We start from the raw sequence: 18188 nt of genomic DNA, 5'->3' as shown, positions 1-18188 counted from the left end.
ATTCAATGCCATCCCCATCAAGCTACCAATGAGTTTCTTCACAGAATTGGAAAACTGCTTTAAAGTTCATATGGAACCAAAAAGAGCCCTCGTGATCTCCAAGACAATCCCAATCAAAAGAACAAAGCTGGAGGCATCACGCTAAATTCGACTTCAAACCATACTACAAGGCTACAGTAACCAAAACAGCATGGTACTGGTACCAAACAGAGATATAGACCAATGGAACAGAACAGAGTCCTCAGAATAATACCACACATCTACAGCCATCTGATGGACAAACCTGAGAGAAACAAGAAATGGGGAAAGGACTCTATTTAATAAATGGTGCTGGAAAATTAATAGCCATAAGTAGAAAGCTGAAACTGGATCCTTTCCTTACTCCTTATAATTTAAAATTAATTCAAGATGGATTAGAGATCTAAATGTTAGACCTAATACCTCATAAAAATCCTAGAGGAAAACCTAGGTAGTACCCACTCAGGGACATAGGCATGGGCAAAGACTTCATGTCTAAAACACCTGTAAAAGCAACGGCAAAAGCTAAAATTGGACAAAATGGGATCTAACTAAAACTAAAGAGCTTCTGCACAGCAAAAAGAAACTACCATCAGAGGAACAGGCAACCTGGGCTAGAATGGGAGAAAATTTTGCAATCTACTCATCTGACAAAGGGCTACCATCCAGAACCTACAAAGCAACTCAAAACAAATTTACAAGAAAAAACAAACAACCCCATCAAAAAGTAAGGCAAAGGATATGAACAGACATTTCTCAAAAAGAAGAGTACCCCATACAGCCAACAGACACATGAAAAATGCTCATCATCACTGGCCATCAGAGAAATGCAAATCAAAACCACAATGAGATACCTCATCTCACACCAGTTAGAATGGCAATCATTCAAAAGTCAGGAAACAACAGGTGCTGGAGAGGCTGTGGAGAAATAGGAACACTTTTTACACTGTTGGTGGGATTGTAAACTAGTTCAACCATTATGGAAAAACAGTATGGCGATTCCTCAAGGATCTAGAACTAGATGCGTACCATATGACCCAGCCATCCCATTACTGGGATACCCAAAGGATTATAAATTATGCTGCTATAAAGACGCATGCACACGCATGTTTATTGCAAGCACTATTCACAATAGCAAAGACTTGGAATCAAACTCCAAATGTCCATCAGTGACAGATTGATTAAGAAAATGTGGCACATATACACCATGGAATACTATGCAGCCATAAAAGGATGAGTTTCAAGGCCCCTATAGGGACATGGATGCAGCTGGAAACCATCATTCTGTAGCAACCATCACAAGAACAGAAAAACCAAACACCGCGATGTTCACTCATAGGTGGAACTGAACAACGCAGATCACTTGACTCAGGAAGGGGAACATCACACACCTGGGCCCTCCATCATGGGGAGGGGGAGGGGGGAGGGATTGCATTGGGAGTTATACCTGATGTAAATGACGAGTTGATGGGTGCAGCAGACCAACATGGCACAAGTATACATATGTAACAAACCTGCACGCTATGCACATAAAATCTCTACAACTTAAAGTATGATAATAATAAATAAATTAAAAAAAAAAAAAAAAAAGAAAAAAAGAAAAACCTAATCACAAGAAAAAATAAAAAAAAAAAAAATAAACAAATAAAAAATAAATTAAAAAAAAAAAAAAAAATGGTGAGGTGCAAGAACACACACACACAAGTATGAATGAAACACATAAGCAGCCAAAACAGATACTCATAATGGGCAAGTTCCTAAAAAAGAGACTTTCATAAGTTAACTAACAAGAAAGCTAAGTACTTAAATAAAGAATTTTGCTGTTATCTTGGTAAATGAACGTAGACTTGAATTTTACAAGCCTGCTTAATTTCATAAGCTACAAATATCAGGCAAGGTGAGGGTTTTAAATACTTTAAACGTGCTTGCCTATCAATGCAGACAAGGCTTGAAAACACCATATTTCACCACTTGTTTTACAAACGTTAATGTCTTTGAAATGGGAATGCATCCACAATTGATATAGCATGTCAGAATTTATTTAGCAACACTTTTTCTTTCTTAGTGATATAAAATAATATAACTTCTATTGGTGACAGCTTGGAATTGAAGTACATACAGTGTAAATATTTGGATAATATTCTTTTTTTTTCTTTTTTGAGACAGAGTCTTACTCTGTTGCCCAGGATGGAGTATAGTGGTACGATCTCAGCTCACTGCAACATCCGCCTCCTGGACTCAAGCGATTCTCGTGCCTCAGCCTCCTGAGTAGCTGGGATTACTGGCACACGTCACCACACCCGGCTAATTTTGGTATTTTATTAAAGATAGGGTTTCACCATGTTCTCCAGGCTGGTCTGAACTCCTGACCTCACGTGATCCACCCACCCACCTCAGCCTCTGAAAGTACTGGGATTACAGGCATGAGCCACCACGCCCGGCCTACATACTTGGATAATATGGCCTTTTAGTCTTTAATATGATTCTAAATTTTACGGCTATTTCTATTCCTACAGAAATGGAGTTCTTTTTGTTTGTTTGGAGACGGAGTCCTGCTCTGTCACCCAGGCTGTAGTGCACTGCCATGATCTTGGCTCTGCTCACTGCAACCTCCACCTCCTGGGTTCAAGTGATTCTCCTGCCTCAGCCACCCAAGTAGCCACACCCAGCTAATTTTTGTATTTTTAGTAGAGATGGGGTTTCGCCTTATTGGCCAGGCCAGTCTCGAACTCCTGATCTCAGGTGATCCACCTGCCTTGGTCTCCCAAAGTGCTGGGATTACAGGCATGAGCGCCACCATGCCAGGCCAGAAACAGAGTTCTAAAGGACTCATAACCACCAAAAAAGAATGACAATAACTATCTTTTATTGAGTACTGGTATTTGGGGGTGAAGAAACTTGAAGAGCTGGGCCTCCCTTTCTTTTTCAGTTAGAATCAACATCAGTGCTCTCCCATCCTGACAGGCTTTTCTGCCTCTGAGACTAAATGCTCAGCTAATCCCTCACATACCAGCGAGCCCTTTGTCTCCCAATCTTCTCAGCCTCTAACTTCAAGCCCAGGCCCTGCTGCCACTCCTCTGTCATATACTTATTACGGTACCCTATGTGGAACCTCCAGAGCCCCTCTCAAGCCCAACTCACTCTCAGCCCTCTGACTACACTGTTTAGAAAACACTCTGCCACGCTTGGCCCAGCTCTCATAGAAAACTTCCTTCTTAAATTCAATGTAATGGTCTTTTCTTGTGCCTATGGCCCAGTCTATGGTAAAATACTATTGACCCAGGTGTCCCGAAACCTTCATGCCAAGTTGGGTAATTTATTGAAATACCTGAACTGGAATACATTTAAACACACACACACACACACAAGATAAAAATCTATGTAATAAGTGAAAGACATTCCAAAGGCTCTTTAGAAAATTTAAAGCATTGCTGGGGGCCGAGGTAGATGACAAAAGCACAGAAATGGTAAGGGTAAAATAAAAAGTTTAAAGAAAAAAATGTGATTTTTGCTAGTTTCTTTAAAAGCATGACATACATGCCTGGGCAGATGTCTTCGAAACAGCCTGAATAAAGGGAATGATCTCTTGAGATCTCTTCCAGATCATAAATTCATTTAGGGTCTTGTACATATTTGTTAAACTGGAGCTAATGTAATATTAAACTGCATAGTTAATGAGGCAGTGCATGTGTATAAGCATAGTTTTTCATTTTAGTATAAGAGAGGTGATGTGGGAACGGAAAAAAATATTCAACAATAACATGTTAAGAATTAGGCAAAAATAATTAAGCCTATAAAAATCACTCTAATTAAAAATAAATATCTAGGGCTTTTTACATTATAAAAAGCAATCATGGCTGGGTGCTGTTGCTCACACCTGTAATCCCAGCACTTTGGGAGGCTGAGCCAGGTGGATCACAAGGTCAGGAGATAGAGACCATCTGGCCAATATGGTGAAATCCCATCTCTACTAAAATATAAAAAAAATTAACCAAGTGTGGTGGCATACACCTGTCATCCCAGCTACTCAGGAGGCTGAGGCAGAGGAATTGCTTGAACCCGGGAGGCGGAGGTTGCAGTGAGCTGAGATCATACCATTGTACTCCAGCCTGGTGACAGTGTGAGACTCTGTCTCAAAAAAAAAAAACAATCACTTTCTGAACTAAATTCAATTGGAAGTAAAAGATCTGTGAAAAAGTCTTGATAATTACAATCTACTCAAAATCATGGTGAATAATTTTAAGTCCTACATTGACTCTACATTAGGCTGAAACAACTACTGAGGGGCACGAAGGTACACAGTGTACAATGTGGCCTCCAGTTGATCCGTCATTGTAGGCAAATGTGGCCACACCATTTTGTAAGCATCTGGCTTACTGTACCTTTTACATACAAGAAATCAAATGAGAGAAAAAATAACTGTAGTTACACCATATCACTTACAAGAATGGAAAATGTGCTTATAAGTCAAACTAGAATTGGAATTTATTTCTTAGATTGCTTCATAAAAACTAACATACCATTAGTTTTTATTTATTTATTTATTTATTTGCTAAAGAACAAAGATTTAAGTAAGAAAAATAACCAACGGATTCACCCAACTCAGTAAGTTAGACTCACATTTTCTGGTTCAACACCAATGTCTTCACAAAATTTCTCCATGCCTTCAGGGCCTACAACATCATCAGTTCCTGTGAAATACAATCTTATGTAAATTAAATCTGACCATGCATACTACTCTATTACCACTGTAGTAGTAATATACTGTCAACAAGTAAGACTTAAAGGCCATTAACTCCTTTTGGAGAAAAAAAATCAAGTATAAGTTGAAAAGTATTCTGGAATTCCAGTATCTTTGAAGGACTCTACTTTGTACAATCATTTAAATCAACTTATCACCATGTCCTTCAATCGTTGGAATATGGTATATACCATTTGTCTAAAGTTAAGGCTGAATTCAATTCCTCCTCTTTAAAACAGCTTAATCTTCAACTCTTACTTGGGTAATAATTTCAATACATAAAATAATTTTTGGAAACACAGCAAAGAACCACATAATAGTCTCTATAAAATTAAATAAGAAAAAACATAAATGTTTCTTTTACATAGAAAAAAATCAAGTTATCACTCTGTTCTTGATAAAGTCAGTAAGGTCCCCTTTTTCCGTTCTAGCATTAGCCCTGATTCTTCCTGAAGGAAGCGTCCACACATTCCATCTCTAATTTATCTCCGTTTCACTTTGCAGCCATTGGAATTTGGTTTCTTCTTCTCCTAGCTCTCCACTGAAATTCTTTTTGCCAAGGTCTCTGATAACCCCCTAAATGTCGAATCTAACAGACAAATTCGGTCTTTGTTTTAACTGACCATTGTGTGATATCTGAAAATCTGAAGCAGTTCTTTCTTCACAAAACTGTCTCTTCCCATGACTTCTGGAAGCACCCTCTCTCATCTGGTTCTCCTTCTTCCTCTCTTCTTTTGGCTTCTTTATGGGTTCTTCTGCTTCTCCCAGATGGTTAAATTTGATGTGCAAAGATTCATCCTTAAACCTCTTCTAGTGCTTGCTATATACATTATTCTCAGGAAATTTCAATCATACTCAAGGTCTCAGGTCCTACCCAAATGTCTTTCTAGACCACATTTTCCCCTTACTTTTGAACTACTTGCCACTTTATTCACTAGCTGCTCTACCTCCTGTTTAACTGCCATAACTACACTCTTCTTCTGCTTCACACCTACTCCTCCTGAATTTCACATTTTCAAACACTGCCTCACTAAAATGGAGCCCAATGTCTCTCCATATCAGGCCTGCTTATCCTCTGGTATGCTGTCCCAGCTGGTGGCACACCCAGAAATAGAAACCTGGGAGTCATCTTGTATTCCTCCTTTCTCCCACACCCAATCAATTATCAAGTGTACTACCAATTTTACCTTCTAATTATTTCTTAATTGTGCCTCTCCTGCACCATGCTCTTTCAAAGCTTTATTCTTGACAACTACAGCAGTCTCCTCATGATTTCCTAATTCCAGAGTCTTTCCCCCTTGACCCATCCTGCAAACAGCCACTGAAGGGATCCACTTCAAACGCAATCCCATGCTGGCTTAAAATCCTTCAATGGCTCCCTAGAGCCTAAAGATAAAATCCAAAGTGTCTGGCTTATCACATAAGGTTCTCTATGATCTAGTGCCTTTCTTCCCTCCTCAGTCTTATATCTTTCTAACTGTAAAACAAGTTTCTCAGAAATAAATGAATCAATAAATATTGCCGGATGAGTAAAAATCAAGGTCCAGAAACACCTACTTAAATGTGGCTTCACTCTGCACCACCACCGAACACACACCCAGCATGGTATTACTCTTTGTGTCTCTGCCTATCTTCCTCTAGTCCCCTTCCTGTCCCCTCCTCTCCCTTCCCCCAACTCCCCTGGCTAACTTATTCAACCTTTAAGACTCAGAGCAAAGGGGCAGTCCTCTCAATCTCCCCACCTGCAGAGGCTGGGTCAGGCGGTCCTGTGACCCCTCACAATGCTAGGAATGGTTCTCACACATTTAGCACACTGCATTCAAAGTCCTAGCTCATCTGTCTTTCCCTCTAAGCTCAAGAGCAGTTCTTTTATTCTTACAAGTTCAGCATACCATCTGGTATATAGTAGTTGGTCCAATAAAAACTGAATGAAGGAATAAATGAATGGCTGAATACCAGAATATATAGGAATCGCTCTACAATCCTCCCATACCCTCTAGATCTAGCAAGTCACCAAGTCCAGCAGAATCCACCATCTTAGAATGTATCCATTTCACCGTGTTAGCCAGGATGGTCTCGATCTCCTGACCTCGTGATCCGCCCGTCTCAGCCTCCCAAAGTGCTGGGATTACAGGCTTGAGCCACCGCGCCCGTCTCTACTAAAAAAATACAAAAAAACTAGCCGGGCTAGGTGGCGGGCGCCTGTAGTCCCAGCTACTCGGGAGGCTGAGGCAGGAGAATGGCGTGAACCCAGGAGGCGGAGCTTGCGGTGAGCCGAGATGGCGCCACTGCACTCCAGCCTGGGCGACAGAGCGAGACTCCGTCTCAAAAAAAAAAAAAAAAAAAAAGAATGTATCCATTTCATTACCATAACATTTACTAGACACATTCTGGAGCTATGCACTGCAGTAGCTGCCTAGGGTGCAAATGGTCCCTGCCCTCCATGAAGGGAGACAAGGCACAGGAGTAACTTCAATACAAAGTAACAAGACTTTCACTAACACAAAGTATATGGTGGCTGTTCTTAACAAAGGAGGAACATTAAAGTCACAAGAAGCTCCTGCTGGAAAGTCTTAAGTCATTTTTCTGCTTCGAATCCTTGGCTCTCCCTAAAGTTCAAACTCAGGCCCTTCCTCATAATCTGGCCAAAGCAAATACTTTTCTCTCCTTGCCATTATTTTCCTTTTAATCACAAATGTTCTACTTTGTTACACAATGTTTTGCTTCATATATTCAAATCTGTTACTTTTTTCTGGGATTTTGTCCCCTTTTATCCCCTTTTTTATATAAATGTATAAACATAAATATAAAAATATAAATTTTTATATAAATATATATATTTTTGTATTCCTAGTTTTCTTGATTATCAGAAGAAAACCAAGTAATATTTTAGTTTTGTACATTAATACATAAACATGATAAAAAGTTTCATTTGAAAATAAAAAATAAAGATGTTCCAAAAGTGAAGTTATCCCCCTCTAACTCCTCCCTACTCTGCAGAGACAACTATTTATTAAAGAGCTTCTTTAACAACACTTCCCAAAATAAGCCATCTCATAGAATTGTATAGGCATGGAATGTATACATATTTATTGTTTCTAAGTTTGCCCAGGCATTCTCTCTGGCCTTCCAAGTGTAAAGTAATTTAATCATTTCATCTGCAATGATCATTTCTGTCTCCTCCTTTCAAATATTTACACTCCTCCTTTTTCTTGTCTAACAGCAGTGGCTAGTAGCTTCCAAAACAATGGCAAATAAGAGTAGTGAGAGTGGACATTCTTATCTCATTCTTGACTCATATAGGACATTTAGCATTTTATCATACAATATATTGCCTGCTTTCTTTGGTTTGAGAGTGCATATATCCACATGTGCACATTCATGTATGTATTAGACACACGACACATCAATTCATTCACATGATAAAATATCCAAATAGAGAAGATACAGAGTAAAACAAACAGTTAAATAAGAAAGTTGCCTTCTCCCTTTCTTTACCAGATAGACATGTATCCTCCTGGACCTTTTTGCTATATATAGGCAAATATATACTAAAATGCAGTTTTCAAATTTGTACATAGGTTTGTGAGGTACCTGTAATTCTACACCTTGCCTTTTTCACTGTGTCTGGTAATCTTCCTGTGACAGGACCCATATATCTACTTCATTCTTCTTAGCTAATATTAATACATTTTATGTTATCCCATTGTAAGTGTATATGTGTGTATTTATTTATATGAATCAAAGTTCTTTTCATCATTCTACTACTGTAAAGTATTTAGGCTGTGAGATTAAATAATAATTATTCTGATAAGGAAATATTCATCTATTCCTATTTTGTGTTGTTTCTAGCAACAGATACTTTTTGGTATCTACTGATATAGCTTATTGAGAAGTAGTTGCATAGAGCTGGGGGCAAGTTACTTTGTAATTCTTTTAAAATTCTCTTTGGTTTCTATTCTTCCTGATTTAAAAAAGCTCTTTCTGTACAACTTAATTTTTTTTTTTTTTTTTTTTTTGAGACGGAGTCTGGCTCGGTCACCAAGGCTGCAGTGCAGTGGCGCAATCTCGGCTCACTGCAAGCTCTGCCTCCTGGGTTCATGCCATTCTCCTGCCTCAGCCTCCCGAGTAGCTGGGACTACAGGCGCTCACCACCACGTCCGGCTAATTTTTTGTATTTTTTAGTAGTAGAGACAGGGTTTCACCGTATTAGCCAGAATGGTCTCGATCTCCTGACCTCGTGATCCGGCCACCTTGGCTTCCCAAAGTGCTGGGATTACAGGTGTGAGCCACCGTGCCCGGCCTGTGCAACTTATTCTTGAGCCTAGCAAGCCGCCTGCATTTGCCATGCCTCTGCACAGGGCTTGGGTGTTACCCGGCTTCCCCTCCCCCTCGTGCATCCTCCAACTTGGCTGCCGCCGTCTCTTTCTGTCAATGTTCACTATAAAGATAATGTTTCTCACTTATTTGCCTGTTTGCCACATGGGAAAATGAACTCTGAGCAGAGTGCTTCTGCTGACTGCACCCCAGACCTCAACAAAAGTCTGCTGAGGTATACTTTGCAGGGGTTATGTAAATTATTCATGCTTTTTCTTTTTTCCCAATTTTATACAGTGTTGTTGTACTACTTATATATACGCATGTCTGTGTTTTAGAAGAGCAAGATTTTAGAGTATAATTTGCAATGGCATGACTGTCAAAAGTAATATCTTATCCAAAATCGTTAAAATAGTTTGCCAATCAACATTATTTAAATGCTACCAATAACCCTGCCATCTTAACACTTTTTTTAAGAGATGGGGTCTCACTATATTGCCCAGGCTGGTCACAAACTCCTTAGCTCAAACGATCCTCCTACCTCAGCCTCCCAAAGCGTTGGAATTACAGGCGTGACCAACTGCGCCCAGCCCTAACACCTTTCTTCTCATCTTTCCCATGCACACATTTAAATCTAGTTGTAATCACATGATTTGTTGGGATTCTAGTTGCATTTTACACTAAATTTACCTGTAGAATTAAGGTAATTACCTCTGTCAAGCAAGCTAACAAATATGCCACTGGCTAACACAAAGTAGGTTAGAAGTGAAGTTTGAGTTTTTTTTTTTAACTTATATCTAAAATAATAAGCTATAAAATGCCCTAGGTGACAAGATACTGGAGGTACATCTGGTAAGGCTGATATATTGACAATAATCCAGAAAGAAGTGGTCCTTCCACTTTCCCTGCCATCTTAAGCAGGGGCCCCTAACTAAAGGTATTTGACCTTTTCATGATGGCCCCATAATTACAGCACGCCACATCACGGAGGCAAATGGGGCCCACATGGTCTCTTTGGTAGTTTTTTTTTTTTTTTTTTTTTTGAGACGGAGTCTCGCTCTGTCGCCCAGGCTGGAGTGCAGTGGCCGGATCTCAGCTCACTGCAAGCTCCGCCTCCCGGGTTCCCGCCATTCTCCAGCCTCAGCCTCCCCAGTAGCTGGGACTACAGGCGCCGCCACCACGCCCGGCTAGTTTTTTGTATTTTTTAGTAGAGACGGGGTTTCACCGTGTTCGCCAGGATGGTCTCGATCTCCTGACCTCGTGATCCACCCGTCTCGGCCTCCCAAAGTGCTGGGATTACAGGCTTGAGCCACCGCGCCCGGCCCTCTTTGGTAGTTTTTAACATCTCTTCCTTCGCTATCAGACCAGTTTATTATTTGTTACAACTGTCCATGACTGACTTTATTTCTGGTAAACCAAACAATTCTGCTATAGAACTTAATCCAAAATAGACTAAGGGCCTACAGTCAGAACTTGTAGAACTATTATGACCTATGTATATGAGCTTTGGTATAACTGTAAAACCAATGTTGGCACCTGTGTATTTGGTTTAATTCATTATTCTTAGATACATTTCAAAAAGTGGAAGTTATTAGATAAATTATGTAAACTGGTTGCCTTCATTCTTTTTTTTTTTGAGACAGAGTCTCGTTCTGTTGCCCAGGCTGGAGTGCAGTGATGCAATTTTGGCTCACTGCAACCTCTGCCTCCTGGGTTCAAGTGATTTTCCTGCCTCAGCTTCCCGAATAGCTGGCACCTCAGGCGCATGCCACCATGCCCGGCTAATTCTTTGTAATTTTAGCAGAGGCGGGATTTCGCCATGTTAGCCAGGATAGTCTCGATCTCCTGACCTCATGATCCACCCGCCTTGACCTCCCAGTGTTAGGATTACAGGCGTGAGCCACCATGCCCGGCCTGGTTGTCTTCGCTTTAATGAAACAAAATGGGAGTCCAGGTTCAGATCAAGGTCTAAATAAACACTTCCCCTAAACCTCCCAGCTAATCCTTTCTAAAGTCACAGAGAGCTAAAGTACCAAAGTGCAAAAGGGAGTAAACCTACAATCAGACAACAGGAGGAAAAGCCCCCAGCGAAGGACGGTTTATTTATTACATTTCTGGAGATCAGAAATTGAGCTGGTGGAGATTTTAGAAAGTGAGAAGCTGCATTCTAGAATATGCAGTGGACGACTGGGGTTAACTGGCCAGACATAAGCTTGGAGGAGCTGGGCTCAGGCCTCAGGAGCCACGTAAAGCAGAGAGCAAGGTACAAAGTGGAACTGAGAATGCTGGAAAGAGCTGAAGGTCCATCCATGTGAAATCATCACACACCAGGACCCTGCTGCCCCTCCACTCCAGTGTCCTCCAGATTAAAAGGCAAGGAGTCAGCATTTATCCTCAGCCCAAACCAGCCTGCTCTCTTCTATGGAAAATGAACATGGCTCAAGTTCACTTATAAGCCCTCTTTGTGCTGGTATCTAGGGGGCCTGTGGTGTCACAGCCTGCTCCCACAGACTCATCCTACAGCACAACCTGTTAGTCACACTGGTTCTTCTCCCGATTCATTTTTCTTGACTAATACTGACCTACAGTTTCAGTTCATGTGGTTGAGAATACACAAAATGAAAACACATGCCAATGGGGCTTTCAGTTATTCCCAATGCCAGTTATTTTCCCCATGGACAAGCTATAGCAAAAGGGGGAAAAAGAAAGGGATGGCTAAGGGATGAGTTAAAATGAACGACTTAGCAGGGATTTCAAGGAACCTAAATAATGTAGCTTAATCTTTATGTCCAAAATGTCACCTTTCTGCAGTCAGAGAAAGACAAACAAGAAGAAAAGTCATCCCTTGCTATTTTCTTAGCTTCTGTTATGGAAAAATCTGTTTGCTTATAAAGGAAGGTACACCAAAAGATCAGAATAACTATGCTATGGTGATGGGATTAAGTGTACTTTTTCTTTGTTTAAAATTTCCTTCTAATAAAACATTTTCATAACAATAAATGTGAATCAATATAAGAAAGCAAGAGATCTTCATAATCAATGTGATAAGAATATGAGAATGCTCTTCATTCATTCAGAACCTATTTACAGAATACCTGGCAAAGTGTCAATTACTTTTGGTTTTTGGAGACAAAGTCTTGCTCTGTCACCCAGGTTGGAGTGCAGTGGTACAATCTCAGCTCACTGCAACCTCTGCCTCCCAGGTTCACGTGATTCTCCTGCCTCAGCCTCCTGAGTAGCATGGATTACAGGTGCATGTCATCACGCCCAACAAGTTTTTTTGTATTTTAGTAGAGACGGGGTTTCACCGTGTTGCCCAGGCTGGTCTTGAACTCCTGAACTCAGGCAATCCTTTTGCCTTCGCCTCCCAAAGTGCTGGGATTTCAGACATGAGCCACCGCACCCAGCTGTCAATCACTTTTACTAGAAATTCTAAAGGTTTCCAAGAGATTCGGGTTCAATGAATCAAACAAATTCATGTTTGTCTGTAAACATGAAAACAGACAAATGCTAAAACCATCTATGTGTTTGCACTAGTGTCCATGCCTCGCGAACAAAATCCAGATCAAAGTTGTTAAAGGAATGACGGAGAATTCATTAGAAAGATGTTGGGGTAGCTCACAAAAGTCCAAAGAAGAACTACAGGAATCGGAACTGTAGCCTCTCAAGTCCTCCACCAGAAGAGAAAGACATGCTCCTCCCAGCTTCAGTCTGAAAACCCCTGGGAAGACTTGTCTGACTGTCCTGGCCTGGGTTATGTGCCAGTCACCTAGACCAATCTCTGCAGACAACAGGGGCAAGGCTCTTATCACAAAAAGGGTTGGGTGGGAAGAGGAGAAAAATAGCCAGATCAGGCTACAGGGGGAATTCCTCATTTTGATACCAACAAAAGGGAACCAAAAAAAGTTATAAACACTATCCTGTGAAGTACAGAAAAGGCTACTAAGTTAATTAAGGGTTTAAAAGATGTATAGAGCATGTTAGATAGAAAAGTGGAGAAAATCACTTCAGGCAAAAGCACAGGGAGTTCACTGTCTTTTATCCTGCAGATAGCAAGGATTTTTTTGGCCAGGAGATAGGGTTGGGGTTGGAGGGGAGCGGTTGGGGTTGTTAAGGAATGCATGTATGATCTGCTCAGCTTAGTTTTAAAAAAATAAGACAACAGTGGCACATGGCAGGCTGTCTGGAGAAGAGATTGATGACAGGAAAATTGGTTTGAAGGTTGCTGGAATAGCCAGTTGGTAAGTTATAAAAGAACCTGAAGTAAGGTGAAAAAGAAGAAAGGTGAAAGAGTCTTCAGCTTGAGCTTGTTTGAAAATTTTTTCTTTTTTACACCACACAAAGCCACAATAACAAATAAGCCCCAGGTTGCAACATTATATTACCCAACCAATTATAGTAAGTTGTAAAAAGACAGCCTAAATTTAAGACATTTTAAGTGACAAAACAAATGTTTTCTGCCAAATGATCTTTCCAAATAGAAACACTTAATATAAAGAAATTTCACTGCTCTAGGGGTTCAAAGCAGCAAAGCTTATTTTAACAGAGGTGCTTTGACCAATAATCACCCACTATCAGCATTCTAAATAGTTTTCCTAGCAATCCAAAGTACTTCTCCCAAGTCATTTCATGTTTTCAGTTCCTTTCTAGTGTTCTGAATTATTTGGCTTAGCTGCTGGCTATAAAAATAGGCCATTTGGTGATTTGTTAAAGCTATGTCCCTCTCTCCCTCTAACAGGGACACACACACACACATACACACACAAATTTGAAATGTACACATTTTAAAATTCTTTAATTACTTCTAAGGTACTCCTTATTGTCATAAGGATCAGTCTTAGATGATACAAATGATTACCTACCTGCATATTCATAGAACCATTCTAAGCACCTTTTACTTGAAAAGGCTTCTTCTTCAGTCTTTATTCTAGTTGAATCATATTTTCTATACATGCTAGAAATTGAAAAAGCAGTTTTAAGTTATTTAAAGATACTGAGTTCTTTTAAGTAGCAGATAATTTATATTCTTTTACCCAAACCAGACATCTATTCAGTCAGTATTTTAAGTATACTTTAAACATTTTATTTCCTGCATTTGCAGGCTTCAGCTTTTAACTACGGAGTTTAAACACATTCACTCCTAATATAGAATTGGTAAGCACTTAATGTCAGTTTTTCTCTGATTAAGAAATAATCAGTAAGAACTGAGCAGAACAGGTATTTGATATACTCCCTTCTACCTCACCAGCCAGAACTAACTACAAAATAATGGTGAGATACGGCAAGAAATGTCTAAGGTGTTTTCCGCAATTAATAAGCCTACAACTCATGTCTGACTTCTGTGTCTTACAAGTTAGGCTGGGCACAGAACACAGTCTAAGGAAGAATCTCTCAATATTAGACAACTCAAGAGAACACTAAGCAAATAAAAAGAAACATCAAATCATGTCCAAGCTTCCAGGAAAAAAATAAACTTTGATGTAAGGCTGACAAAGACAATGTCCCTTGGGTGGTTTCTTGATTAGTATAACCTTAGAAACCTCAGGAGACAGAAGTATAGAGAATCCAGCTTCTGCCTTTGTCTTCAAATTCTAGCCTTGTGGACAGCCCAGCATAAACTGGAGAACTGAATCAGGAAGCACAGCAGCCTCCTGTTGCAAGTGTGACCTTCCACAAAAATGACATACTCATAATAACCAGGGGCTGAGGAAGGTAGGAAGGTGATACTCCCTACATGGAGAGGGAAAAGGAGGCAATAGCTTTAAAATGATGATCTGGATATAAAAATTGTAAGTATACACATTTTTGTATCCCTTATTTATAAATTACCTAGTTGTGTATATAAGCATTTATAAATACAGTTTTTATTTATACAGTATGTAAGAATATGAAAATAATATTCATTAATTCCCCAGTCTATGCAGGGGACTGGTTCCAGGACCCCCACCTATACCCAAATCTGCACATACTCAAGTCCCCCAGTCAGCCCTGCAAGACCTGTGTATACCAAAAGTTAGTGCTCCATACAGGTGGGGTTTCACATCTCTCAGTGGTATATTTTCTATCTCTGTTCGGCTGAAAAAAATCCACATAAGTAGACCCGTGCAGTTTAAACTTGTATTGTGCAACAGTCAACTGTATAATTCTTTTTTATTGAACACTGATTCATGATCTAGACACTCACCTGATTATCAGTATATACCTCTGATTAGTTTCTGGGTTTTAACACCAAAAAAAGAACATAGTTATAATAAGGTGTTAAGTTACTGAAACTGCAAACCAGCAGTTCTGTATTTCTTCTATAAAAGGTAGCCATACCACCTGGAAACAAAAGTGGATACCGGCCAAGTGTTCAAATAGATATGTTCTAATTCTGGGCCCAGGCATTCCTATTTCAGCTTGAAGCCTGTAACTGGTCAATAACTTGGAGACACTATATTAATTATTGAAAAATACATAAAAAAGAACCCAGAGTATACAATGTAATATCATTCAGCAAATAAAAGGAATGAAATACTGATATATGCTATTTCAAGCAAGAATCTCAAAAACATCCTGCTTAGTGAAAGAAGCGAGACACAAAGACCATATCCATAAAACGGAAATCTGTCGAGACAAAGTAAATTAGTGGTTGTCTAGGGCTGGGAGTGACTGAATGGGGATTAGGGATCTTACTGGGATAATGGAAATGTTCTATATAACTGGTTTGTAGTGATGGTGTGCACAACTCAGTTAACTTAATAAAAATCACTAAACTGTGCACTTAAAATGGATGAACTTTATGGTATGTAAATAAAGTTGTTTATAAAAATAAAGTTGTTTATAAAAGAAAGGGCAAGAATGAAATTCAGAAACTGTAACTATACTGCCAGTTTAAAATCTGGCTTTATCATACTATATTTTATTAGACTATGGTGAGAAAATACTAAGTGCTATAAAGTCACAAAATGTTGTGTGATTGTCAGAATTTAACAATTCTGACAGTAACATCCATACCACCAAAAAAGTATCAAAGTAGCCTGCCTTTGTAAAGTTGAAAAATCACTGGCCTAAAGATTGCTGGTGATTATTTTCTAAATCACTACTAGCTTCTTTTAGATAATATTTTCTATTCATTTGAGATATAAACAGTGACATTATTTTTACATTTTCAGAGTCTTTCTTATTCCTCTGAGTTGTAGTATACAAAGAATCACAGCTCGAAAGAAACAGAAAAATCCCACTTAAATTCCCTGGATTAACAGATGTGGAAATTCAGGCCCATTAGTGATGTGACCCACAAAGCCAGAATGGGGAAAGATAGAGAAAGGTAGAAAAGACTAGACAATGATGTTCGTTCATTGTTTCTAAAACAAGGAAGAAAAAACTACTTACTAGACTCAGGGTGAAACAATAAAGATGTTTGAAATAAATGAATCTAACATGCCCTTGGAGTTATCAAAATTAGCAAGTTCACTTATCTGAAAGAGAAGCAATTTAAAGAGTCTTGTTTTTCACAGTTCTATCAAATTCTCATCCATGTGAGAATAAACCTCAGCTTGGCTGATATTCTGGGCAGGCACAGACCATTAAGTACAGGCAGATCTCTCCAGCTCTGTGGTTGAAGTGAATGAGTGAGACCCGCTTAAAGAACAAGAGACCAATTCTGTGGTCCTCAGCAGGCACAGACAGTAAGGCTTTAAATGGAAAGAAATCAACTCTGCACCAGTTTTGGGCGATCAATGGATTAAGATAAAACTTTAACTTCTAAGAATTCAAATTACCGAATTTGTTTTTTTGTTTTTAAACTAAAACACAAAATAAATGTGATCAAATAATTACATTTTGAAAAATTGACTGGCAAAGCCAAAACAATATTCCACTTGACATCTGCACACTTAGAAGACCCATACTAAATTAGGTAGAAATGTGCATCTTCGACATATGTATCACTGATTCTGATCCACTGTCTCTACATCATACCTATCATGTCTACTTTTCTTGGCAGATAAATCATCTCCAGAGGCAGGTCTTCTCTTTTTCCTTGGTGGCATCACTTTATTAAAGCAGTCTGAAGAACTGCAAGACCGCAGACTTCCTACAAAACAAATTCAAAGAGCACAAAATTAAGGTATGCTACATCCTAACTTCATACTTCCAAAGAACAGTATTGCTAAATTAAACACTTCCACAGCTTGTATTGTAAAGAATTTAGATGTTAAAGAAAAGATGGGCTTTCAGTTCCTTTTTGAAAAAAATGTTATGGTCAAGAAATAAACCTAGTGATGACACAAATAAGTTAATACGTCCACCAACCCAAATCACACTAGAAATAGAAGTTATTATAATTTCAATTGACTCTCCAAAAATACTCATCTAAGTCATTTAACCTTTCTGTTTCTCCTATGTCAATGTTCTCTCAAAACGAACTACAGAGGTAACAGGTCAGCTCAACGAGTAACCCTGACTCTAAAATACATGTAGGCACAACAGTCCCAGTACTCTTAACCTTCAAGAGATACCTGATTTAAAAAAAAAACAGGATTTGGGATTTTTTAAGCAGAAGTCTGACATGACCTTCAGCAAAATGTCCACAACAATTTTGTTGATTTCTGCCACTTGAAGATTTTGCCATGTTCAGTCAGGGTTTTCAGTAAGGAAACATAACTTGCATTTGGTAATTGTCTGATATTAAAATGTAATAACAGATAATAATAGCCACTGAACACTTATGGAGGTGGAGGGGGTTAGGTAAATGGCAAAGCTCTTGCTTCAGGCCGTCTTAAATTATAAATTACAAGACAACTATAAGATGATTAAAATACCCCATCTTGGTACAAGTGCCCTCAAATATATTATGTCATTTGGTTTCTACAATAATCATGAATGACAGGCAGGGCAAAGATAATTATTTCTACTTAACAGACAGGGAAAACTAAGGCTTAGGCATTCGAGTGACCTCCTGAGGTCTCAGGAGTGAAAAGTGGTGAATTCTGAATCCCATGCCTTTCTTCCTTGCACAAGCCCTTGGCTGAAGACCCACAGCTCTCAGGGAGTGATGAGGACAGGAGACCGTGAAGGGTGCTGGCGACTGAATGATCTGCAGTCAATGAGTGAGTTTCAGTTCTTTACC

At 39.3% G+C, this 18188-nt stretch overlaps 1 protein-coding gene across 13 annotated transcripts in view; it reads right to left on the bottom strand.

The window, feature by feature from the left end:
* DCUN1D4 (defective in cullin neddylation 1 domain containing 4) overlaps nt 1-18188 on the bottom strand; it is an 89265-nt gene that overhangs the window by 32262 nt on the left and 38815 nt on the right. For all 13 annotated transcript variants that reach the window (XM_009207119.4, XM_017958824.3, XM_017958828.3 and 10 more), the window contains 3 exons: nt 17039-17153; nt 13939-14030; nt 4639-4709 (listed from right to left, as the gene is read on the bottom strand). In XM_009207119.4, coding sequence (XP_009205383.2) covers nt 4639-4709; nt 13939-14030; nt 17039-17153 — 278 coding nt within the window. The remainder of the gene's footprint in view (nt 1-4638; nt 4710-13938; nt 14031-17038; nt 17154-18188) is intronic.

This window comes from Papio anubis, chromosome 3, assembly GCF_008728515.1.
Source record: "Papio anubis isolate 15944 chromosome 3, Panubis1.0, whole genome shotgun sequence".
Taxonomy (NCBI): domain Eukaryota; kingdom Metazoa; phylum Chordata; class Mammalia; order Primates; family Cercopithecidae; genus Papio; species Papio anubis.
Note: the sequence above shows the minus strand (reverse complement) of the source record. Positions and strands in the feature narration are given on the sequence as shown.